Below are 26,776 nucleotides of genomic sequence, written 5' to 3'. Positions count from 1 at the left end.
TCTATCTATACCTTGAAAAAGACTGCTATCAAAGACTTAGAGGGCGCATTTAATCTAGACATGAGCCTTGCAGAAAGCATTTCCAAGAGGTAGAGAACTATGGGGAGATGGGTCAGAGGCAGCATCAACTGTTTTTTGGCAAAGGACTTTAGGCTGGAAGGAGTAGAACTTTGAGGGTGGTGAGAGATGAGCCTGAAGAGGTAGGCAGGGCCCAGGTTGTGTGGAATGTCTGGACTTTATCTAGTAATGAAGCAATGAGGCTCAACAAGGAAGTCACAAAATTTCAAAACATTTGGCCTATGTGTGGAAGACTGACAGACACAGGATCAAGACAGGGAGACCAGTTAGGAGATTATTATATTATCTAGATAAAAGGTAATGATGGCACAAAACAAGATAAAGTAGAAATCTGTAAAGTAGATGTAAAGTAGAAACAAGATAACATAGGTTACCTGTCTGAGATAGAGTATTAGGAAAGATGATTTCCACGATTTTCCAATTGGCAGTATTATTCACTCTTGGGAGTGCAGCTTTTACTATTCGATGGAGTAGCTAATATTTATAAAACCTTATTCAAGTATGTTCTTTTTTCATCATGTTGCTTTTTGTTGTTGTATAATATCCATTTCCTTATCTACCCTAATTTCCTTTCAAGAAACTGCCTCTATCCCATGGCATAGTCTCATGCCAATCAGATGTGGCCTTTCTAGAATCTGAATTTTTTTTTTAAAGATTTTATTTATTTATTTGACAGACAGATCACAAGTAGGCAGAGAGGCAGGCAGAGAGGCAGGCAGAGAGGGAGGAGGAAGCAGGCTCCCTGCTGAGCAGAGATCCCGATTTGGGGCTCGATCCCAGCACCCTGGGATCATGACCTGAGCCGAAGGCAGAGGCTTTAACTCACTGAGCCACCCAGGTGTCCTAGAATCTGAATTTTGAACAGAGACAATTGACTTGGCTCCTAACCCAATAGTTCCACTATAAATCAGACCACATTCTAGCCTCCAGAATTGCCTTTGTTCCAGAACAGTTTCCTAGTTACCTGTGTATTCTCTGAGCTTCTGATGATCTTTCAATGAATTCCCTTCTGCTCAAATTGGCCAAAGTAGGATTCCTGCTTGCAACCTTACTTGACACATCCAACATGAATCTGAAAGTTTGTTTCCTACAGGACATGTGAAACATAGGTTCTAATTCACAATTGCATGGGTAAGAGTATAAATATTTAACAAAAGCAAATCCCTCTTTTTAGAACTATACCTGTTAAATATTAAGGTAATTTCTAAGTGATGAGGAGGGAATTTCATTATATACATTTTATAACGAAAGAAAGCAGAATGCTCAAATGTAAGAGCTTGGAAGTAAGACAGCCTAGGTTCATACCCTCGATTACAATCATTTCCTTGGGTGAATTATAAACTTTGCAGAGCTTCAGCTTCCTTCCAGGACTAACAGAATCTGTCTCACAGAATTGAAGATTACACTAATTAAAAATGGAAAAATACTAGGATCCCTAACAGAAGGACCCAATAAATATTACATAGGACTACTACACGAAACCAGTTTCTAACACATATGAGGATATGAGGAAACACAGAACTCATAATGCAAACAAAATAGTTTATTGAAATAGTTACTAAACAGTGAGGTACTTGAGGTATGATTTAGATGTTTTAGACATTAAATTATAAGTTGAGTATTTAAAGAATTCAGGTTCATAGCTGTATTAGGGACTTCAATATTTGGAAAATAAAGTAAAATTCCATGATCATTGAAATGCTTAATTCTTCAAGGAATCTTCTCAGCTGTGAAGACTTGAGAAGCTTGTCTCCTGGCCTTGAAAAGGAATTTTAAAGAACTGTTAATTTTAAGAAGTCCATTATTTAGAATTTATATTAATTATCTAATATAAAAAATAAAATCTAAAAATTTTTTTGAAAATAATGAAAATTCCTTAAGAAAAATTACAACTTCAAATTTAAGAAAATTAGAAATAGACTTTTTTTTTAAAGTAGACTCCTCACCCAGAGTGGAGCATGATGTGGGGCTTGAACTTTGGACCCTGAGATCAAGACCTGCATGAGATTGAGTAAGATGCTTAACTGAGCCACCCAGGCACCCCAGAAGTAAACATTTTTAAAGCCAAACCAAAATAGAAAAAGAAAAAAAAAAAAAGAAATTAAACAAAACACCAGGTGAAGACAAAACAGAAAAAAGTAAAAAGAAAATTCTATGTTTTAAGGAATAATGAGTCAAAGTAAAAATGTTGGCTCACAGTCAGAAAGAGACATGTATAAACACAGAGGAGAGAGAGAGGGCTATGAACAGAGAACCTTTAAGAAAATTATTTCCTTCATTATGGCCTTAAAAATTTCACTTTTAAAGACTTAGAGAGAGAGAGAGAGAGAGAGAGAGGGCGTGCACAAGAAGGGGGAAGAGGGAGGGGAACAAGCAGACTCCCCACTGAGCAGGGAGCCTGAGGAAGGGGAGGGGAGGGTGGCTGGATCCTAGGACCCTGAGATCATGATCTGAGCTAAAGGCAGATGCTTCACTGTCGGAGGTACCCACATGCCCCTAAAAGACTTTTAAACATTTCTTCCATTTGTTTTACAAGTCAAGACCTATTATACCAAGCTAATTTAAAACAAAGTTAAATCAAGTTACGAATACAAGGATTACATAATGGAAAACAAAGAATGCAGTGATACAATTTAACTACAACATGTCAACACATGAAAAGAATTGAGGAGAATGGCTATTCAATAGGTTTGTATCCATTACAACTGAACTGTATTAGGAGATACATTCCAGCATAAATCCTTTCACCTAAACAAATGGTCCAAAATCTGTAACAGTTTGGAATTATTAGATACTCAAAATATATTCATGGTAGAAATTTATTATGGTAATTATAGGCCAGCTGCCAGGATGAAAACAATTTTGTGAAACCCGATTCCTCTCCTTGAGTAAAAGCTGCATGATTATTAAAATATAATTAATTAACTCCAAATATGAGGAACAAAACATAAAATGCAGTTACAAATATCTACATTTTACGATACTTTAAAATAACAAATTTGTTCTGAAATTCCTACAATTAAAACTATAGTTATCACTTAGGAGGAAAAAGATATTTTAAAATGAGATATAAGAAAGCACCACCCTGAAATAAAAAGTAAAGTCATTAATGTGCCCTTAGTTACAGACGCAAGTTTCTATCTGGTGATGTGCAGATCAGTCAACACATTAGTATTTGCTGAATTCCTATAATGTATAAAAGCACTGTTAAAAATGGCAGAATAACTATAAGACACAGTGATTAAAAAACAAAAAAGGAAAAAACAAAACCCTGAGCTTGAAAGCAATATATGAAAACAATATTAACTGATGATTTTTCGTTTTTCAAAATATACTGTCCTATCTTTCCAATAAAAGTGAATTGTTCACATATAAGCTTACTTAGCAAACATGAAACGATGAAACTTTGTATCCTCCCAGAAGAAGCAATATAGAGGATGCTGAATGTAGAACTGGAATGTAGAACTGAACTGGAATCCTGCCTCATGTAACTTAGCAGCTGCATGACTTTAGAACTATAACAACTTTTTGAGCTTAGGTATCCTCATTTGTAAAATGGGAATAATAGTGCCTACACTATGGGGTAGATTAGATTAGTTAATATCTGCGTAAAATGCTTAGGATGGTGCCTAATACAAAGCAAGCATTATAAAGTACTACTTTATTAAGATTACAATTATAATCACAATCATATTGTTATTTCTTCTCTATCTGGCGGTATTATACAGTTAGTCAAGTCCTGATTCTTTTGGTTAAAGACACAGCTATCCTACATGACTCAAAAAAAAAAAAAAAAAAAAGTACAGTAGCATATTACATTTTTAGTATTCTACTAACACCAATGTCTCAGTTTCCAAAACCAGAAAGTTAACAACTAAAATGTTCAGGCTCCATGATAATACTTAATCTCACCTATGCTCTGCTGATGAACATTTATAACTACTAAAACTAATCTCTAACAAACAAAAGCAGACTCTTAATTATAGAGAACAGACAGCTACCAGAGGGGAGGTGGGTTCAGGGATGGGTGAACTAGGTGAAGGGGATTAAGAGTACACTTAACTGAGTAATGTATAGAATTGCTGAATCACTACATTATATACCTGAAACCAATATAATATTGGATGTTAACAACACTGGAATTACAATAAAAATATAGGGACACTTGGGTGGCTCAGTGGTTAAGCGTGTGCCTTTGGCACAGGTCATGCATGATCTCAGGGTTCTGGGATCAAGTCCCATATTAGCCTCCTTGCTCAGCGGGGAGCCTGCTTCTTCCTCTGCTTGCCGCTCCTCTGGCTTGTGCTCTCTCTTTGACAAATAAATAAATAAAATCTTTAAAAATAAAATAAAATAAAAATATAGGGGCACCTGGGCAGCTCAGTCAGTTAAGCAACTGCCTTTCACTTGGGTCATGATCCCAGAATCCTGGGATCATGCCCTACTTGGGGCTCCCTGCCCAACAGGGAGCCTACTTCTTCCTCTCTCTCCCCTCCTTATGTGTACACACATGCTCTCTTGAAAAAATAAAATCTTTTAAAAAATAAAATAAAAATATAAGTCTTTTAAAAAGTAATAAATAAATAAATAAATAAATAGAATTACTCTTTAACTTTATGCAGCCAAATTAATGATAGGGTGCAAAAATGAATGTGATTTTGGCATTTATGTCACAACAAAGAAACCTTTAAGATTTAATTAACTGAAGAACTTCTGAAACAATCTTCACCTTTATAGTACAAGTTGTAAGGCTGAAAAGATGAACTCTAGTTCCCTCTCTCATTTCAAGTAATTTTAGTGCTTTTTCTTGTAATCCTATTAATCTTCATAAACACTCCTCTCTAATCCTCTCTTTTCTCCTCAGAGGTTAACAAATCATGTGGAGTAGTCTGGTAGGGAAATTTCTTAAGATACTGAGAACTGTATTTTCTAGAATTGACATGACATTACATAACTTCAGTTTATACCAAGTGGAGGGTTTTCTATACCTAGAAATTCTTCTGAATGTACCAGTCACCACTTAACTGTAAAGGATAAAGAAGCAACTGTATGAAGTTAAATTCTAGAACTGTGTTGTTATCCAGTAACTGCAGATGTGTAAGATAGAGCCACAATAATTATTAGAATCATACTTAATAAGCCATAATTATTAAGACGAATATGCATTAGGTCTCCTGGGATTGAGTTAGGTTTTCTTACCACATATGTTGTCATTTTTCATCATTTGCCTGGCATTAACAATTACATTATATAAGATTAAACATTTTTATGAAGCTGAGTGAAGTATTTGAAAGTCATTAGGTAGCATTTGAAATTTAAAGATGTCCACTCCAGAAACTAAATGATATAAAACCAAAATAATGAAGAATGAGATACAAAGGGATAACACTGATTTTAACTAAAAATCTTAAACTTGTAAGTTCAACTTATTCAAGCTTCACATAATCAAATACGTAGATACTTACAACTTTCTCCTCTGAAGAAAGGACACCCTCTACTGCCACTATCTGGTATTGCTTATGTTTTAAATTTCCCACAAATTTCCGAAGTTGCTTGAGATTGCTAGCCTCCATGTCTTGCTTTAACAGTTTCTGCATTTCTCGAGAAGGACATCCAGGATCAAATATTAGTAAACATAATGTTCGATTTTTTCTCTCTTCAATTCCAACAACTGTGCGACTATGACCTATCAAAAAATTAAAAAACAAAAACAAAAACAGCTATATATGTGTGTGTCCTATCTATTGCTATACATATAGACATGTTACTGAACATACACACACAGTATATATATTCTCTGCAGTATGTGCACACGTGTGTTTAGAATAGAAATACAGTCAGTCCCTCTAACAGGTACTCTCTCTCTGAAGACACAATAGTTTTAGTTCTATTTCCTAGGCTTCAGTTTTCATTTGCTCAATTTTTCTTTTCTTCAGTTTCATTACAAAAAACTCTGTGTCTACTGTCCCATATTATTTTAGTTTTTCTTTCCTAATCCCTTGATCTTTCTTATCCAAATTATCTCACAAGAAAGCATTTGAAAATTACCTACCACAGAACAAAAACTCTCATGAATCCAAAAGGTTAATAAAAGTAAATTTATATATACTAGAATTTCAATGGAAAGGGCTTAACTTTTACAGCTTGTATTCCTAAATGATGAAACTCCCAACATTTACTTCTCCTATTTCTGTTGATTCAAATCATCCATTCAACAAAATTTATCAAGTGTCCATGTGCCAGGTACTATTCCAAGCAGTTAGCTATACAGAAGCAAATAAAACAAACATTCCTGCCTTCATGGAGTTTTCACTCTAAAAGGAAGGAATATAAACAAAGTAAATAAATAAGCATATTATTATGTTAGAAGCAAAAAATAAAGCAGGGAAGAGAAACAGAAAGTGCCAGTGGTAAGGGGTGGATAACAAGATGGAATTTCAAATAAGGTGATCAAGGAAGGCCACAATGAAGTCTTAGATGAAGACCTAAAAAAGTAAGGGATGAACAAGACAGAAGAGCAAACCGGTTGGCCCTGAAATAATAAAATGGATAGCACCCTTCAATACCCAGGAAGGTACCAATCATAAGGACAATGTAGCTTTGAAAATAAGACTAATGTCACAATACTCTCCTCTTCCCTATTACCTCAATCTTAAAAGAGCAAAAGTCAATTAGTTTTCCTGTAAAGATATAAGCTATACTTATTATCTATGAGTTATACCAACCTTGATGCTGAAGATAGATTGGAGGTTTAGATGTACACATTACTTTTGGACTCCCTTCTCGGTCTGAAGAATAATAGTTCAATATCCATTCAAATAAACGAGGATGTGTACCCAAAGGACCAGTTGACTTATGAAAATCAACTATGTGGCACCTATAAAAAAATTAACAAAATGGACTGTTTGTAGAAGAGTTTTTAAAACTTTCACCAATGGAGTCATCAAATACAAAGAAATTTTAATTCAGAACTAATTTTATCTCATCAGTATTTTCTTAAGAAGAAAATAAATGTAAGTTCCATTATGTATCCAGAAAAATGTCATTTTATGATGAAATAATTATTTAAGTAATTTCATAATAAGACTGATCATTGATCTAAAAGTTACATTTTCTGACACATAGAATCCCCAGTATTTACTGAACAGTAAATAAGGACCATACTTGGTTTTTAAAAGTCATCTACATGTGAGACAAACTTTCATTCTAAATTCTCCAAACCTGATGATCAATTAGAAGCTGAATTCTAATTTTAATTCCACAATAGCCATTCACATCTATCAAAAATATCCTGAGTATTTTTCCTGTTGGCTCTCACAAATTCCAATAAACAGACAAGAAAAGAATACCTACAAAGATCTCAAAAAACCCTGTATGGACTTCCATCTATACATATATCTATCCGCTACTTGGCACTAGACTACAGTGGTATTCCTTCCACGAGAGGAAGTCAACCTGGAATAAATAAAATTATTTTAACCGGAAGCACTATTGACAGTTCTTAGCAACTATTTTTAAAAGGTCAGGTATGAGCAAGGGGCGCCTGGGTGGCTCTGTGAGTTAGCATTCTAACACTTGATTTCTGCTCAGGTCATGCTCTCAGGGTTCTGGGATCAAGCCCCATGTCAGGCTCCCTGCTGAGTAAGGAGGCTGCTTAAGATTCTATCTCTCCCTCTGCCCTTCCCCCAACCTGTGCATGTATGCTCTTTCTCTCTCATAAGGAAATAAAATCTTAAAAAAATAATAATAAAAGCTCAGTTATAAGCAATAGCAATTAAAAAGGTTTTCTTTCACTTTAAAGTATAGGACAGATATCCTGTCCTTCCTTGTCTCTCTTGACAAATAAAGTCTCCCAATACACTAAAATTAAATGGTTGCTATCCTTAGCCTCAGCAAGTTTAGTGTTGAGGCTAACTTTCAATTGATTACTATTGAGTTTTGTTTTTTTTATTTTAATTTTTTAAAAAGATTTTATTTATTCATTTGTCAAAGAGTGAGAGAGAGAGAGCGAGCTGCACACAAGCAGGCAGAGCAGCAGGCAGAGGGAGAAGCAGGCTCCCTGCTGAGCAAGGAGCCCAATGTGGGACTCGATCCCTAGACTGAGGGATCATGAGCTAAGCCCAAGGCAGACGTCCAACCAACTGAGCCACCCAGGTGTCCCTACTACTGAGTTTTAAACACTGAAATGAACTTCTGAATAAATTTTTTAAAAAGCAGGTATCTTTCAGGTTAGAAACTGACTGTATATTAAGATTTAGAATCTGAATAGTACCCTAAAAATATAACTCAGAAAGTGAAAGACAGACATTTAAACAAGTAATAAACAAATTCAGAGCACAGTATTAAAGAGGCTTTACTAAAAAATTAAACTGTTTTAAGCACCAACAGAAAAAGCTGGATATTACCAGGTATTTTAGACAGATATTATCCTTTCCTTAAACATTATTTGAAAACTCAGTATATGATATATAGATGTATTGTGAAAATGTGAACAGAGTGGCAAAAAGAAAAGAAATAGTAAAGTTAGAACACATTAAAAGTCCTTTTGATTTAAATAATTCAAGAAGGGGCACCTGGGTGGCTCAGTGGGTTAAGCCTTTGCCTTCGGCTCAGGTCATGATCTCAGGGTTCTGGGATCGAGTCCCGCATCGGGCTCTCTGCTCAGCGGGGAGCCTGCTTCCTCCTCTCTCTCTGCCTGCCTCTCTGCCTACTTATGATCTCTATCTGTCAAATAAATAAATAAATAAATAAATAATTCAAGAAAATTATTAAACAAGGTTTTCCAATTTGTTTTCTTTTAAAGATTTTATTTATTTTGAGAAAGAGAGCACGAGTGGAGGAAGGTGGAGGGGCAGAAGAGAGAGAGAATCTCAAGCTGAGACTCCACACTGAGCAGGGAGCCCCATGTGGGGCTCAATCTCACAACTGTAAGATCATGACCTGAGCTGAAATCCAGAGTTGGAAGCTTAACCAACTGAGCCACCCAAGCACCCCCAAAGTTTACCTATTTAAAAGTTAAGAAATAGTTTTACCTCTGAACCTAATCAATTAATGTGATAAAAATGATACAAAACAAATATAAAGGAAAACAGAGTCATGAAGCTTAAAGGCAAACTTTCTCTTAAAAATGATAAGCATCTATCTCCATTCCCTCTTGAAAGCCCAACATCATCATATTGAAGGAGAAAATGATTCAAACAGCCAAAGACAAAGAGAATGGAGACAGCCCAAATTGTCCTGTAGTTTTGGGAAATGAAAAGCAGAAAAGGAAACATAAAAGTGAATGGAAAAAACAGACAATTGTCTTAAAATCCCAGAGATGCTGGAAGCTCAGAGGCACTGGTTATTGGCGAGAGTAGTAATGGGGTTATAATGTTAAAGGAATTGAACATTTGCATAAGAAAGGCAAATTACTGCTTAACTACCCCACTCCATCAATGCAGGAGCTCCAGGCAGGAGAGTGGAGAACTCGTCTCTGAATGGCCCCGAGAAAAAGATCTCTTCCTACATTAAAATTTTCGGAGTTCCCCAAACAAATAGCAAGCTTCCACCACCTAAAACTCTATAAATGGAGTCTGCTTATCTGCAAGCTCCAAGTAATCCTATAGGACCTCTGATCTTTTAGTGCTTCATCCTCACTCTAGGAATGGACAACTAAGGACTTACAAAAGTTAAAAGAAAGACCTCAAAATGCAAAAGACTAAAATAAATAGATGTGAAAACAAATTAACATGGAAAACCCCCACAAAGCACAAGGAACAGAAAGAAAGAAAATGGTGGGAAAAAATTTTCAACCATAACAGACTATAATGCTATGAAATTACCCCTTAAAATTAAAAACATGATTGCTAACATACAAATTTCAATAGAATAGTTGGACGATAAAGCTGAGAAAATCTACATAGTAGAACAAAAAGCAAAGAGGAAAAAAAAAACATGACCAATAAACTTAAAAAGTCAAAAGAGTTCAGTGGCCAACTACCAGAAGTTCAGAAAGAAGAACAAAGAAAATGGAGGGATCTAATTATCATTAACCTCTGAGCTGTAACTACATTCCAGTCATAGTTCTAAGCACTTGATCATCTCAATATCACTGCAACTCTATGGAGCAGTTACTATTTACATGTTCTTTTTATCAATGGTGGGACTAGACTACAGACAAATTAAGTCATACAGCCAGCCAATATGCAGGAAAACTAGAATCAGCTGTAGGCAGCCTGACTCCAAAGTCTAAGCTCTTTATCGCTACAATGAGATCTTACAACTCTAGATTCAAAAGGAAAAACAAATGCCTAATACAATGAATCATAATAGCAGGTTAAATTTCATAATAGCAGGACTAAGAGATGATGCAAAAAACTTTCAGAGAAAATAAATAGGTTATACAAAAAGAATGAAAATCAGATAACATCTTACCTTCTCAATAGTAACACTGATTGCTACAAGTTAACAGAGTAAAACCTTAATTTGATACGAAAATGATTTTGCATTTAGAATAATACAGCCACCCAATTGATCATTTAAGTATTAAGGACCAGGCACCTTTTTTCAGGAAGCTTATGAAAGATGTACTTAAGCAGGAGTACAATCCAAAAAAGATAGACATGGAATCCAGAAAAAAGTCCAGGCTCCACTTCAAGAAAAAAAATGAAGAAATGACACATGGTTACAGCTTTGAAGGGGATTTAGGAGGCCAGAGCAAACACAATAGAGGGCTTCAAGGAAGAAGTGTCCAGGATAGGAGTGCCTCAGAATACATAAGCGGAGGTTGTGAAAAAGTTTGAGACCATGATGTAGTCAAAGAGTAAAAAGGAAAAGAAAAGACAGTTCTTAACTCAAGGAAAAATTGTAAAAGCTTTTTGGGAAAGTAAAATTAGCAATGAATAATATTAATACAGTCATGATGTAAACTCTGACTTTAGCAAATAAAAAGTGAGATTTAACCAAATTACAAGGACTGAGGGTGAACAAAGGTGGGAAACGTGAGGGAAATGTAACAATGTCTAAAACTAGTAAATCAAAAAAAGAAAAGAAAGAAAAACCCTGAAAGCACATTATTCAGAAACAGTGGAATTAACAGCTGCCTCTGAGAAATCGGACTTGAGAATAGAGAAGAACATGAGATAGGGACTGAATTGGTTTTTAGCACAAGCCTTTCAGTGCCACTTAAATTTTATTTTTTAACTATCCTTTTAACAACATGGAAAACTTCCCATATATGACAATAACCTTAATGTGGGTTTTCAGGTACATACTTTACCCTTAGGGAGGTCAGGAGTGTGTATACTTCACATGCTCCGATCCAGGCCTTCGTTCCCTGTAACCTATTATTAAGTTGAGAGGCACCCTGAGGATCAAAACCTTCCTTCCATGCATCTTCAATCATAGACTGAATTTTTGGAATGCAAGGAATTGACATACCTATAATTATACAAGCAAACATATTACATGACAGCTACTGAAGTACTATATATTACTTCATTCCATATTATATATACAGTTGATCCTTGAACAATACAGGGGTCAGGGACACTTAATTGCCTGCAGAGTCAAAAATCTGCATATAACTTTTTGCTCCCCCCAAAACTTCACTACTAATAACCTACTGTTGACGGACAGCCTTACCAACAAACATAAAATGAAGAGTTGATTAACATGTATTTTATATGTTACATTTATTATAAACTGTATTCTTATAATAAAACTAGAAAAAAAGGAAAAAGAAAAAATTATAAGGAAAATACATTTATAATATTAGACTAAAAAATCCATGTATATGCAGTGCACACTCATGTTCTTCAAGGGTCAACTATGTATCAGCAGACAAGTTAAAAAAATTATACTTCACATACCTTTCAGGCAATCATCATAGGCATCATTTTGTAGTAATGATGAAAGTAGCATCTGGAAATTTCTATAACCACAACCCCAACCTTTGTCACCAAAAGATGAATGAAAGTGATCCACCCCTGTGGAAAGCCAAACGCGCCTCACATCTGTAGCAGCATTCTGATAATATCTATAAAGTGCTTCAATAATTCCTAAAATAAAAAAGAGACTTAGAAGATTTAGAAGGTAAGTTATCATCTTTTATGGCTGTCTCATATATTTCTAATGTTAGTCTCTTCCTCAAGTGCCCCATCTAAATCCTGTCAATTCCATCTTCTTTATCTTTTTACTGTTATAACCTTAGTTCATGTCTTGTTACCACTATGCAAGTTTTCCTAACACTAGTGTATTACTTATACTAGGACAATGGTGCCTCGCTGTCTAAGTAACATGGTCTTAGCAACCACATTATATAATTATATAATACATATATAATTATATAATTGTATATATATAATATATATATAATAAAAGAAAAATTTCTTTATAATAAAATTTTTTATCCTTAGCCCCTAAACCTCTTTAGATATTTTCCAATATCTTTTGTTAAATTATAATCTATTGTTAAAAAGAAATAATAGCTTTAACTAATAGCTGCTTAATTAATATTTGTATAACTCACAAAAATAAAAATCTTTGCCACATAATAATTGAAGTTCAAAGCAGTTTATAAAAAGGACATAGTATATAACAGAGCAGTATTCTTTAACCCCCTACAGATATATCAATATTATAACAACTATACATACTCTATACATTCTACAGTAATTCTAAAACATATGCACAAACAGAAATTAAAGGGTGATATAAATTAAAAACAAATAGAAACTCTAGTATTTTCTTCTTGTATACCCCAAAGAATCGTATTCCAGATCAGCTGGAATGTCCTATCCCACAGAAACCTTTTTACACAGAGACCTTTGAAGAAATATAAAGATGGCCTTCAGAAACAGACTACTGGATATGAAAATACATGGCACAGGGAATTACAGATAAGTGGGGAAAGTACAGAGTCACTTTCCTTTCTTATTGCTTGAGATGTATAAGCAATAAGACCTTATAAGTACTGTTATAAATAAGGGGAAAAATTAAATCCACACTTTCTCTTTCTCTTTCTCATTCTTTCTCATATATACATATGTACTAATAAATTCCAAGTGAATTAAAAGTACAAATATGAAAAGCAAAGTATAAATGTTTAAAGAAAATATAAAGAGATAGGTTTATGACCTCAAAGTTGGGGGATTTCCTTGACCAAGACACTTAAGATATAAATAAAGACAAAGACAGAAATTTGATAATTTTCAAATTTAAAACTAATTAAAGATACCATACATAAAATTTAAAGGCAAATTATAGATGTTGAAGAAGATATTTGAATTTCAGATAATCAACAAAGAATTAGTGTCCTGAATACTGAAGGAACTCCTGTAAATCAAGATGAAAAAGACAACTCAGTAGAGGGCAAAAGAAGGGAATAGGTTATTTACTGAAGAAACTAACTCAGGGGTGATGAGGAAAATGCACATTAGGTACTATCACTTCAAAAATGAGTGGCAAAAATTAAAAAGCGTCACCATACAAAGTGTGAGTGAGAATACAATGATGCAAATGTAGATTATGATCATTTTGGAAAACAATTCTGCAGTTAACTTCAACAAAGTAAGAGATATATGTGCCCTTTAACCTTGTATTTCCAGTTCTGGTTGCATTATAGAAAAACTCTTAAAAAAGACCTCTTGAGAAAAGGGAGTAAACTGAGGGTTGCTGGAGGGGAGGTGGATGGGGGATGGGGTAAATGGATAATAGGCATTAAGGATTAAAAGAAAACCTGTTCAATATTTGTAAGAGTAAGAAACTGGAAACAACCTAAATGTCTGTCAACATGAAAACAGGTAAATCAGTTGTGTATAATTCTAACAAAGGATATCAGAGTCAAAATGAAGCACAGCTATAAGAATCAACATATCTGAGGAGACCAAGTAGGAACAGATGTATACCAATTACACATAGTTTAAATACATTAAAATATTACACATTTTTTATGGACACCTACATATATGGTAAAAGCATTAAAATATATATGAGACAGGTAAATACCAAATTAAGGATATCGGTTCTCCGTGTGGGTGAGGAGGGATTAAAATCAGAAAGGGATGCACATGGGATTTAAAACACAGATGAAAGGTTTACAGCTTTAAAACAGTAAGATTAGGAACCTCTTTGGTAGGAACAAAGCTGTTTCCATATAAATTTTTTTTTCTATACTAGTGTACATTAAAAGAATACCTTAAAAAATATCAGGGAAAAGGCATTCTTTGGAGGAAGGCAGATTTGATTGTGAGTACTAGCTGCGCCAGTAAGTAGCTATGTGGTTACAGTGGGAAAGTAATTTAATCTATCTAAATCACAATTAACTAATCCAGAAAAATGTAACAGTATATAAGTGAGTGTCTGTTTTGCAAGTTAAATGATGCAGTTTATATAAAGGTCTTAGTGTCTAAAACTATACTAAAACAATATAGTAGCCACTATCTAAGTATGACTATTAAACATCTGAGATGTGACTTATCCAAATATAAATACTCTGTAAAGTGTAAAATACACATCGTATTTTGAAAAATGTACAAAGACTGCAAAATATTTCATTAATAGTTTTTAATACTGATTATATATTGAAATAATAATATTATGGACACATGGGGTTTAACATATTAAAATTAATTTTACTTCATCACTTTTCCTAATGTGACTACAGGAATTAAAAAAAAATATATATATATATATATTTGGTTCGTGTGTGTGTGTATCTTATACTTCTATCACACAGCATTGATCTCAAACATAGTAAACACTCAATAAAAACTTTTAAAAGGCCCATTTTCAAATGTCAAGTAAATGAACACAATATAAAAGTAAATTATTTTTAAGTGAATTATTTAATAAAAATATAAAAGTACAAGAGTTTCAAAAATAATTTTAAAAAAAATTATTTGAACAGTCTCACCTAAAAGTATATAAACTATGGATTATTAAAGTTAAGCAAATTCAAAAAATCCTGATTATTACTTCACTGTTATATAAAATACTAAAATAATGATTTTGATGTTTAAGTACTCACCAGAAGTTTTTGTTTTTCCATCATCAATACCAATAGCTAGCGATTCCATCATATCAGCTTTTCTTCTGTGAAATTCAGATGGATGCATTCTTCCCCTATTGACTTCTATTTCCATATTTCGTAGTTGCTGTTGTTTGTATCCTCCAGAATTATCTAAGCCATATTGTCTCTATTGAACATAAAAATGACTTACTTTTTATGTCCCTTAACTTCAATGAGGATGGAAACTTACTACAATTTTATTTATTTGGAAATGTATTTTGAAACATTCTACTTTATAGACTTTCATACAAGATTTTTTATTAGAGATTTTTATTAAAGATTTTTCTTAAGATTTTTATTAAAGATAAATAACACACATACATATACACAAATCCCTCAGTTAGTAACAGCCTTTCTCTGTAAACCGCCAGGGCAAGAGATTTGCTTTCTTTGTAGTAGGAAAAGTAGATAATCCTGTCTTCCTACTAAAGGTACTGAAAAAGGCAGGTCAAGTTCTGAACATAGCACTGATTTAAGAAAGCTTGTCAGTACTTATTATTTGTTCCCAGAATAGCCTATTAAGATCTACTTAACCCACAATTCATTCAGGCATTAATTCTACATAGTAAATTAACTTTTTTTTTTTTTTTTTGCACACTGATAGAGAATCTCCAATTATAACATAGCCTCCAAGGAAAAAGTTTTTGAGATCTAAAGAACTTGTGAAATTACTTAACAAACGCATTTAAATACTGGAAACTTTTCGTATTTATAATGTTCAAAATTATTTAAGACAAAGAAAACTTAGGAAAAGCCAACTTTTTTGCCTCCTCTGAATCTTGGTGGGAAAATGTTTTGCAAACAGATGAATCACTAAGGAGAAAAACAGCCCAAGTTAGATACTCCAAATAGAGAATTACATGGTCATGTGTGACATATCTGAACAGAAAAACTCAGAAGTGAGTCTGAGAAAATTATGATATGTACAATGCACATTAGTATAATAAAGGTTTTGAAAAATCTTGCAGTATGCAAACGTGTTTAACTGAATACTTTCAAACCTATTCAATCATAAACCCTTTTTTTTCAAACATTATCCTATTAGCACACAGAAAAAGAGTAATTAGAAACTCTGAGCATTATTAGCACAGGTAATAGTTCACAGAAAATTAGGACTGAAAAAAATAGAAATAATCTATTAAAAATGTACATGCATTGGGGCGCCTGGGTGGCTCAGTGGGTTAAAGCCTCTGCTTTTGGCTCACTGCTTCCTCCTCTCTCTGCCTGCCTTTCTGCCTACTTGTGATCTTTGTCTGTCGAATAAATAAATAAAATCTTAAAAAAAAAAAAAAGAGTACATGCATTAAAAATATATTAGATGCCGCCAGTTTAGTTCGGCAGATACCAACATAAACCCAAGATAAAATCTCAAATGTCATCAAAAATAGATTTTCCATTAAACGTGGCTCTTTTTAAATACTTGAATTGCAATCACTAAAAGAATTTAACACTCAGACAAGAGATATTAATTCTAAATTTCTCTTTTAAGTATCTATACAAACACTTAAATTCTTTGTTTTCTAATCTTCCCTATCAATTTAACATAGGTTTGAATCCAGGCTTTACCATTTAATACAGCCTGAACCTGAACAAGTTACTAGCTACATAAGCACTCTGTCTCTGCTTCCTCATCTGTCATTTAGGGAGTTGCTGTGAAGATCTTAAGGTACTATATGTGAAGTGCTTATCCCAGTACATAACCAGAATGAGTAATTATAAGTGGTAGCTGTTATGAACTATAAAATGTATATGTAAAAAGAGTATTTTGTGTATCAACAATGACGAAAATAATAGGCTGTAGTCTCGACAGCATGTTTGAAAAATAAGAACTCTACCAAACCAAAATACTACGATTGTTATTAATCTTGATACCTGCAGCTTCTGAAATTCTCCCATTTCTTGTCGTGATTCCTCAGATCTCCTCTTTCTGTCTTCTTCTTGTTGAAGCTGGTGAGCCAACTCTAGATCTCTAGAACACTGGACTCTGTCTATGCCTAATAGATATTTTTAATGTTTAGAATAAGGTAATTACTGAATTTAAATCTCACTTATTATATGTTTAACTCATATCTTTTAAATGGAGTAAATGCTATTATTTTGATATTTACTCATGACTATGATGTCATGGAAACACTGTTTCTAGCAGAACTTGAACAGCTTCTGTAAGGGTAAAACCTCCACTTAAATCACTAATATACATTGAATAGGTAGGCTGTGACAAGCATTTTTCATTAATTGTCTCATTTGATCCTCATGACACCCTTAGGAAGTTACGTATTATCTCCTAAGGAAACCAGAACTTAGAAAAATTAAGTAATATTCTTCATTGGTGCTCCCTATTAACATAAATAAGGAAGACTGGCTTTTAAAATAAACTGGGGCAGAAAAGAAAATAATGAGGAGCATCAAAATATGTTTGCAAAGTACAGCTTAATTACAGTCTGGTCACGAACAAATGGTACAACTTTGCAACATATTGCCGTTTCCTCTCTACCCAGTATCCCACAGATCCATTAGTCAGTGGCTTCTGGACAGGATCTGGTACTCCCTAACTTCCAATTTGATATTTGAATTATGTATTTGAGTATTCTTTCTTTTCTTTCAAATCTCCCAGTCTCTACTAGATCTTCCTCTTTGGTCCCCACTTCCAACTGCCGAGGATAAACAAATTACAACTGATTTTTAGCATACTACTGACACTATCTATAGTGATTTACTCAGGCCATATCTTTCATTATTTACCCTGGGCTTACAGAATAATTTATGTGCCCATACAAAGCCTATTATAAACAAAAGAATTATCAGACATTCAGCTTCAGAGGGGTATTTTCCTGCAGTAGTTAGCAGAGAATCACTGGAGAAGAGGACTATTCCATCTTTGCTCCAGTGATTCCCATTTTGGGATTAGACTGAGTGAACAAGGGATATTACTCATGAAGATCATGGACTGGTATTAGGATCCTTAATACTGGATACTGAAGGCCCCTGAATTAACAGGAGATATCAAAGTACCTTAAGAACAGTAGGTACCTTAAGTGCCAGTAGAACACAACTGGTTTCTCTTAGAGTCTACTTTATTTTTTTTTCATTGGGATTCTAAAACTCATAGAATCTTTCCACTTCTAAGGCACTATAAGGATTACCTTATCAATGCCACTATTCAAAAACGTAAGGGACAGAGAAAAAACTGTACAGAGTCACTTACAAAATTAATAAGCGGTTAATATAAGAAACTGGACAAAATGGAAATGAACTTGAAAAACATTTAAATCATACAGTTCGTATATTCTTTAAAAATCATATGTGTCATATGGCAGCTTCCTGGTTCAACAACTTTTGCTGAACTGATGCTAAATCTAGTTATTTCTAGCTGCTGAAAGAATGGCCTCAACTTCATCAGACAGATTTCTTAAATTGTACAATTTCATTGTCTTCTGAATATTCGTGTTCTGGGATAAACTCTGGGGACAAAACCACTAGTTTGGCTACTGCCCACAGTAGTTCATTCTATACAACTTTTCTGTGAAACAACTTCTAAAAAGAAGCTGAAGTTATATTATAATTCTTTAAAGAGACAAATTTATTTTTAACCAGTATGCTTTTTTCCCTCTTTACTACTACTCTAAAACTTAGATATAACCTAGGAAGCAGAAATTAAATCAAGAGATTCTTATTTTTAAACATATCAACATACCGTGTCCAAAGCTGCTTTCTTCCAAATGTAAGTCAACGTGTTCCTGGAGAATAGGGTAATTTGTACAGATGAGCCCACACATAGGACAGTCATACAGAGGTTGATCATGGTCTGTTTTAGAGATATAATTCAGTTGTTTTATTTTTAAAACTTTTAGATTTTTTCACCGTAAGTCAAAGATTATCCACTGTCCACTAACCTTATTAAATAAGAAATAAGTAATAAGTAAATAAGTAAATAAGCTTTTTGTAGTTGGATTTAAAGCTATTTTCTACTTTTAGGGTCAAAATGGAAGACTGAGCAGAAGCACAAATCTCTCTTACCACTATAATAAAAGAAAAAATTAATAACAAATATGTGGATCTGTAGTTAAAGCAAGAAAAGGAAAGTATAAAGGAAAATCAAAATGGTAAGTAGGGGCCAGTCTATGCATGAATTTTAGGGGTTAAATTATCAGCATCCTCCTTCCAAACTAAGTGGTGAGGTACAAAATTCAGCATAAAGCCTTCAGTGTAAAGCTTGGAATTGGGATCATACTGCCTAGTTGGAGCAGGAGATCAAAGAGCTGCACCCATTAAGCAGCATGGCAAGCAGATAGGTGCACCTTGCCCAGAACAGAAGCAGTACCTCTGCGTAGACCAAAACCTGACTGATATTGGGCACAGAAGAGGGACACTGAGCACTTATAGCCGAGCAATCCATACATGTAAGGTCTGGTCTGGAAGTGGAATATCTGAATCTGTATTCAGATAGTAGCTGAGACTGCTAGATAGCTGTTACTTCCACAAAGTGACCGTGACTGGTCTCATTTTAGGTGGATCAGTTGACTTTAAAACTGAACTAAGTCAATTTGACATGTCTGGAGAGACACCACAGTCAAAAGACTTAAAATTAGTTGATATATCCTATGGTAGTGAAAATGGAAACCAAGCTATTGCATTATCTACTGATGTTCTTTCCAAGGTAAAATTCATTCAAGCAGAAAAATTAATTCAGCACTTTGGTGAAATCAGCCAGGACACAGGTAAGTACTGTTTTGGAGATGAAGATACACTAAAGGCTTTGGAAGTGGGAGCTGTAGAGATTCTAATGGTTTATGAAAATCTGGATATAATGAGAAATGTTCTTCATAGCCAACGTACAGAAGAGGAGAAAATTGTCTAACTGAAGAAAAAGAGAAGGATAAATCTCATTTCATGACAGGACAGGAACATTAACTGATTGAGAGTATGTCCCTCCTGCAATGGTTTGCTTAAAACCATCAAGTTAGGAGCTAGGGGCGCCTAGGTGGCTCAGTGGGTTAAAGCCTCTGCCTTCGGCTCAGGTCATGATCCCAGGGTCCTGGGATCGAGCCCTGCGTTGGGCTCTCTGCTCAGCGGGGAGCCTGCTTCCTCCTCTCTCTCTGTCTGCCTCTCTGACTACTTGTGATCTCTGTCTGTCAAATAAATAAATAAAATTAAAAAAAAAAGTTTGGAGCTACACTGGAAATGATCACAGACAAGACATAAGAAAGACCCTAGTTTGTGAAAGAATTTGGTGGAACTGAAGTACCTCATAATACCGAGTTGATTTCCATGGAATAGAATATCAAGGAAGAGATGATGAATTTTTTTACTTTGATGACTAGTAGGTAATTGACATGGTCCAGAAAATGTACCTCACCCTGCAGCAGTCAACTCAAGGAACATAGCCCTGGTAGAACCAAACAGATACCTGCCTTACAACCGGGCCATTTTCAGAACTTAACCCAAGAACACCGGCTACTGAAAACAAAACCAAAACAAAACCAGATGCAACCCTATACTTGGTTTTGCGTGGTGTCAACATTGCAGCCTATGACTATGTTCCTAAATGCTACTTTGGACTAATTTTAAAAAGAAAGGCAGTTTTTATTTTTACTTGATGACCAAATTGAGTGCTCTTATATTTTTCAAAAATTTTTTTAACATTCATACATTTAAGCAAACATAATTTAAGTGTTATAAATCTTCAAAAACTAATAGAAGTGACATCCTTAAAAAAGAAAGAAATGTTAGAGTTCAAACCCTTGGGCTTATTAGCAGGCTGGACATGGCTGAGGAAAGAATCTCTGAGTGTAAGGATATGACAAGAGATATTTCCTAAAATGAAATGGAAAGACAAAAAGATCCTCCCCAAACCTTCCCTAAACATAACAAACAAACAAAAAACAAAACAAAACAGTAAAACCCAAAACCCACAACGTACAAAAACTGTGGGAGAACTGCAAAAGGTATAACATACACAAGATGTGAATACCAGGAGAAGAATGAAAGAAACAAAAGTATTATTTAAAGCAATAAGATCTGAGAATACCCCCAAGTTAATGTCAGACATCAAACTATGGATCTTGGAAGGTCAGAAAACACCAAGCACGGTAAATACCAAAAACTACATCTAGGCACACTATATTCAGACTTCAGAAAAATCGAAGATAAAAAATCTTGAAAGAAGACAGAGGGAAAAAAACACCTTACCTATAGAGGAACAAAGATAAGAATTACATACAACTTCTCAGAAGTCATTCAGGTAATAGGAGAGAGGAGTGAAATATTTAAATTTTCCAGAAGAAAAACAAATAAAAAAACACACCAACCTAAAATACTGTACTGTCAAAATTATCCCTCAAAGATGAAGGAAAAAGAAAGAATTTCTCAGACAAAAATTGAGGGAAATTGTTGCCAATAGATTTGCTGTGCAAGAAATGTTCCAAGAAGTTCTTCAGAATGATGGAAAATAATATTTGGCCAGAAACATGGATATCCATAAAGGAAAAGATCAGGGAAGAAATAGGAGATAATAAAATAAAAACTTTTATTTTTCTCATTAACTGATATAAAAATAAGTTTATTCAAAATAAGAATATAAGCGTATTCACTTATGTGCGTGTGTGTGTGTGTGTGTATATGTGTATATGTGTGTGCTTACATTTACTTGAAATGAATGACAGCAACAAAACAAGGGATGGGGGAGGAATTAGGAATATCTTATTATGATAAGGTCCTTGTATTCACAGTCATACAACAGTATTCAGAAGTAGACCTGGATTAGTTGTTAATGTATACTTGCAAACTCCAGGCTAAGCACTAAAAAAGTAAAAATAAGCATAACTGATATGCTAAGAAAAGCGAGTATTGAGCAAGTGAAATCTTCTGCCTATATATCAAGAGTAGAAGTCCAAATGCTTCTTGATACCATAATCGCCATGGAAAACATAATGCAGTCAAGTACCCGTCACAACACTTTACTCATAGAGAACATAGCGGAACACACAGAGAAGAGAAAGAGTAAGATCTTCCTCAGTATTCGACACTAATCTGCCATGGCCAACGGGTCCCTTCCAGCAGCCAACACAGGGCAATTGGTCTGTACACACCTCTCTTGCACAACACAATGAAGGATCTCATCCCTTTCCAGCAGAGGACAGACATAGCATTAAGGCAGTTTAGGTGCCATATGACACACATGCTTAAGCAAAACAAAAGAATACACACTACTGCCTGAAAAAGGGAAAGATATTTCCATACAAAGGCTGTGAGAACTCTTGATAACAAAGTGGTCTACACCCAAGGATCATTCTTATGTGGCCAAATAGGGTCAAAAGGTTACAGGTATGAACTGTTTTCCCCCATGGAGAGAAAATGAAATCATACGAAATGCTCAATTAAGCTGCAAAAAACAGGAAAAAGTCAAAGACAAGAAAAGAAGCAAAGAACAAGGGCAACAAATAGAAAACAATAACAAAGATGGTAGATAACATTAATCTAACTATAGAAATAATCAGTTTTTTAAAAAGATTTTATTTATTTATTTGACACAGAGAGAGATCACAAGTAGGCAGAGAGGCAGAGAGAGAGGGGGAAGCAGCCTCCCCACTGAGCAGAGAGCCTGATGCGGGGCTCGACCCCAGGACCCTGAGACCATGACCTGAGTCGAAGGCAGAGGCTCAACCCACTGAGCCACCCAGGCACTCCAGGAATAATCACTTTAAATGTCACTGCTCTAAACATACACATTAAAAGACAGATTATCAAGGTGGAGAAAATATAAGACCTACCTATATGTCATCTTCAAGAAATCCATTTTAAATATAAATACACACATAGAGGGTCACCTGGATGCCTCTGCTGGTTAAGTACCCAACTTGGTTAGATCTCATGGGTTATGAGATGGAGCCCTGTGTGAGCTTTGCACTCAGTGGGAAGTTTACTTGAAGATTCTCTCCTTCTGCATATTCACCCCCCCAAAATAAATATATAAATAAAACAAATTTTCTCTCTCTTTCTTCATATATATATATATATATATATATATATATATATATATGTTAAAAGTGAAGGGATAAAGAAAGACATACCATGCTAGCGCTAACCAAAACCAAAACCAAACAAAGAACCGGGAGTAGCTATATTATTTTCAGAGAGGGCAGATTTCAGAATAAGGAATGGTATCCAGGATTAAGTGGGGCATTACATAATGACAAAGGGTTCAATAATTGCAAGAAGACATAAAAATCCCTAATGTGTGTGGGCCTAACAGAGTGTCGAAATATGTGAGACAAAAAAATTAACAGAACTGCAAGAAGAAACAGATGAATCTGCTATTACATGGTTAAAGAAGTTTTAGCACTCCTCTTTTATAAGTGGACAAATCTAGAAGGCAGAAAATAAGTAAGGATATAGTTGAACTCAAGTACCATCAATCAACTGAATATACTTATAGACAAGTTCATCCAACAACAGCAGAATATACGTTCTGCTTAAGCTCATAGAAAATATTCACCAAGACAGACCACATTCTAGGCCATCAAACATAATCTAGGCCATTAAAACTTGGGAAATGTAAGGACTTAAAATCAAACAATGTCTGCTCTCAAACTACAAAGGAAACAAACAAAAATTAAGAGAAAGAGTTGATCCCCAAATACCCGGAGATTAGATAAACATTTAAATATTATCCCAAAGAAATCTCAAGGGAAATTTTAAAATATTTTGAACTAAATGAAAATTAAAATACTAATTAAAATTTGTGAAATGCAGCAAAAGCACAGCTTAGAAGGAAATTTATAACACTGAATACATATATAAGAAGAGAAGAAAGATCAATCATCTAGGTTTCCACTGAAGGAAATTAGAAAAAAAGAACATGTTAAATCCAAAATAAGAAGACATTAAAAAAAAAAAAATAGAGCAGAAATCAATGAAACTGAAAACAAATAACCAATAGAGAAAACCAATGAAACCAAAGCCTCTCGCCAAGGTAAGTAAGAAGAAAAAAGAGAACACAGATTGTTAACACCAGAAATAAAAAAGGGGATATCACAAGTCCTATGTACATTCTGCAGATAAGAAAGTTATATTATGAACTATGCCATAAATTTATAAACTAGATGAAAAGGACCAATTCCTTGAAAGACACAATTAGACAAATTAATACCAAAAAAAAAGGGGCAAAAACCTAATGAAATATATAACAAGATACACATGAGAAAAAATACAAAATTCTGATGAAAGAAATCAGAGAAAAACTAAGTTGAGAGATATTTCTTGTTTATGATAGGAAGACTAAATAATGCTACCATGTCTATGTTTCCCGACTTGATCTATAAGTTCCAGACAATCCCAATAAAAAATCTCAGCAAGTTATTTTGTGGCTATCAAGTAACTGATTCTAAAATTTATACAAAGAGGCAAAAGATTCAGAATAACCAATACAATATTGAAGAAGAGCAAATTCAAAGGACTGGCTCTACCGTACTTCAAGACTTACTATATAAACTTAGAGTATCAAGACACTGTGGTATTGAAAAAAGAACAAACAGATCAATGGAACAGAACAGAGAGCCCAGAAATGGACTAATAGTCTAGTCGACTAAATCTTTGACAAAGCAAAGGCTTTCCTATGGAGGAAAGAAAATCTTATCAACAATGGAACACGTGGACATCAAAATGTAAAGAAAATGAATCTAGACTCAGATCTTATACCCTTCACAAAAAGTAACTTGAAAATGATCATGGGCCTAAACATAAAATGAGAAACCACAAAATTCCTAAGAGATAACATAGGAGAAAACTTAGATGACTTAGGATATGGCCAAGACAACACCAAAGGCTTGGTGAAGTTACAAAATAAGTGATAAGGTGGACCTCATTAAAATAAAAAACTTCTGCTCACCAAAAGACTTTGTCAAAGTAAAGAAGACAAGTCACAGAATGAGAAAAAATATTTGCAAAAGATACATGTACTAAAGATGTTATCCAAAATATACAAAGAACTCTTAAAAATCAACAATAAGAAAACCAAAACCAGATTAAAATATGGGCTGAAGACCTTCATAGACACTTTACCAAAGAAGATACACAGATGGCAATTAAGCATACAAAAAGATATTCATGTTATGAGAGAGCACTTCAAATTAAATTAAGATGAGATACCACAACACAAATATTAGAACGGTCACAATCTGGAATGCTGACAGTACCAAATGCTGGTGAGGATGTGGAGCAACAGGAAATCTCACTCACTGCCACTGTGAAAGAATCTGGCAGTTTCTTACTAAAATTAAACACACTATTATTATACAATCCATTAATCACATTCCTTGGTATTTACCCAAATGAATTGAAAATCTGTCCATATAAAAACCTGCATGTGGATATTTAAAGCAGCTTTATTCCTAACTACCAAAACTTGGAAACAAGCAAGATGTTTTTCATAGGTGAATGAATAAATATACTGTGGTATATCCAGACAATGTAATATTACTCAGCTCTTAAAAAAAACCAAAAACAAAAACAATAACAACAAAAAAAAAACTATCAAGCCATGACAAGACATAAAGAAAAGCTGAAATGCATATTACTAAGTAAAAGAAATCGATTTGAAAAAGCTATATACTGCATGATTCCAATGACCTTCTGAAAAAGGCAAAAATCATAGTAGTAGAAAGATCTGTGATTGCCAGGGGTTAGGGTGGGGGAGGGGTGACTAGGTGGAGCACAGAAGATTTTTAGGGAAGTGAGACTATTCTGCATAACTAATATGATGGGTAGTTGTTATTACACATTTACCAAAATCTGTAGAATATACAACACCAAGAATGAATCTTAATGGAAACTATAGACTTTGGGTGATAATAATGGGTCAATGTAGATCACTGAATATAACAAATGTATCATGTGGTACAGATATTGATTGTGGAGGAGGTTGTTAGTATATGAGGACAGTGGGTAGATGGGTATTCTCTGTACTTTTTACTTAACTTTGCTATGAACCTGAAACTGCTCTAAAAAATAACATTTATTAATTTAAAAAAATGAATCTAGACACACTCTCCTTACACCTTTTAAAATATTAACTCAAATGAATCACAGACTTAAATGTAAAATTCAAAACTATAAACGTTCTAGAAGATAACACAGGAAAGATGAGCTTGGGTTTGGTGATGAGTTTTTAGATATATCAAAAGCATAATCCATGAATGAAGAAATCAAGTAAGTAGCACTTTATTAAAAGTTAAAACTTCTGCTCTGTGAAAAACACTGTTAAGAGAATGAAAAGACAAGCTCCAAACTGAGAGAAGTATCTGCAAAACATGTATCTGATAAAAAACACATATCCAAAATAAAGAAATTACTCTTAAACTCAAAAATAAAGAAAAAGAGATGATTCTAAATGTACTGTATGCAAGAAAAACCGAGCCTCCAAATACATAAAACACAGCCTGATAGAGCTGAAAGGGGAAATAGACGAATATGTAATTATAATTGTGGACTTCAACAACCGCCTTTCAAAAACTGGTAGAAATGCTAGACAGGAAATCAGAAAGGATACTGAAGACCTGAATACAAACAAAATGATCTAAATGACAAATTTAGAATACTCAATCCAACAACAGCAGAATATATCTTTCCCAAGTGTCCATGGAATATGTA

General features: G+C 34.2%; 1 protein-coding gene across 2 annotated transcripts in view; it reads right to left on the bottom strand.

The window, feature by feature from the left end:
* Window positions 1–1,603: 1,603 nt before the first annotated feature.
* ZUP1 (zinc finger containing ubiquitin peptidase 1) overlaps window positions 1,604–26,776 on the bottom strand; it is a 28,611-nt gene continuing 3,438 nt past the window's right edge. Inside the window, exons 3-10 of one of the 2 annotated variants that reach the window (XM_044250111.1) lie at window positions 18,825–18,935; window positions 17,003–17,124; window positions 15,089–15,257; window positions 11,931–12,119; window positions 11,334–11,499; window positions 6,804–6,955; window positions 5,544–5,764; window positions 1,604–1,836 (exon numbers count right to left, since the gene is read on the bottom strand). In XM_044250111.1, coding sequence (XP_044106046.1) covers window positions 1,789–1,836; window positions 5,544–5,764; window positions 6,804–6,955; window positions 11,334–11,499; window positions 11,931–12,119; window positions 15,089–15,257; window positions 17,003–17,124; window positions 18,825–18,935 — 1,178 coding nt within the window. In that variant the 3' untranslated portion in view covers window positions 1,604–1,788. Of the gene's footprint in view, window positions 1,837–5,543; window positions 5,765–6,369; window positions 6,393–6,803; window positions 6,956–11,333; window positions 11,500–11,930; window positions 12,120–15,088; window positions 15,258–17,002; window positions 17,125–18,824; window positions 18,936–26,776 lie in introns of those variants that run through there. The other variant, XM_044250121.1, reaches the window with a different exon arrangement.

Source organism: Neovison vison, chromosome 1 (assembly GCF_020171115.1).
Source record: "Neovison vison isolate M4711 chromosome 1, ASM_NN_V1, whole genome shotgun sequence".
Lineage (NCBI taxonomy): Eukaryota > Metazoa > Chordata > Mammalia > Carnivora > Mustelidae > Neogale > Neogale vison.
Note: the sequence above shows the minus strand (reverse complement) of the source record. Positions and strands in the feature narration are given on the sequence as shown.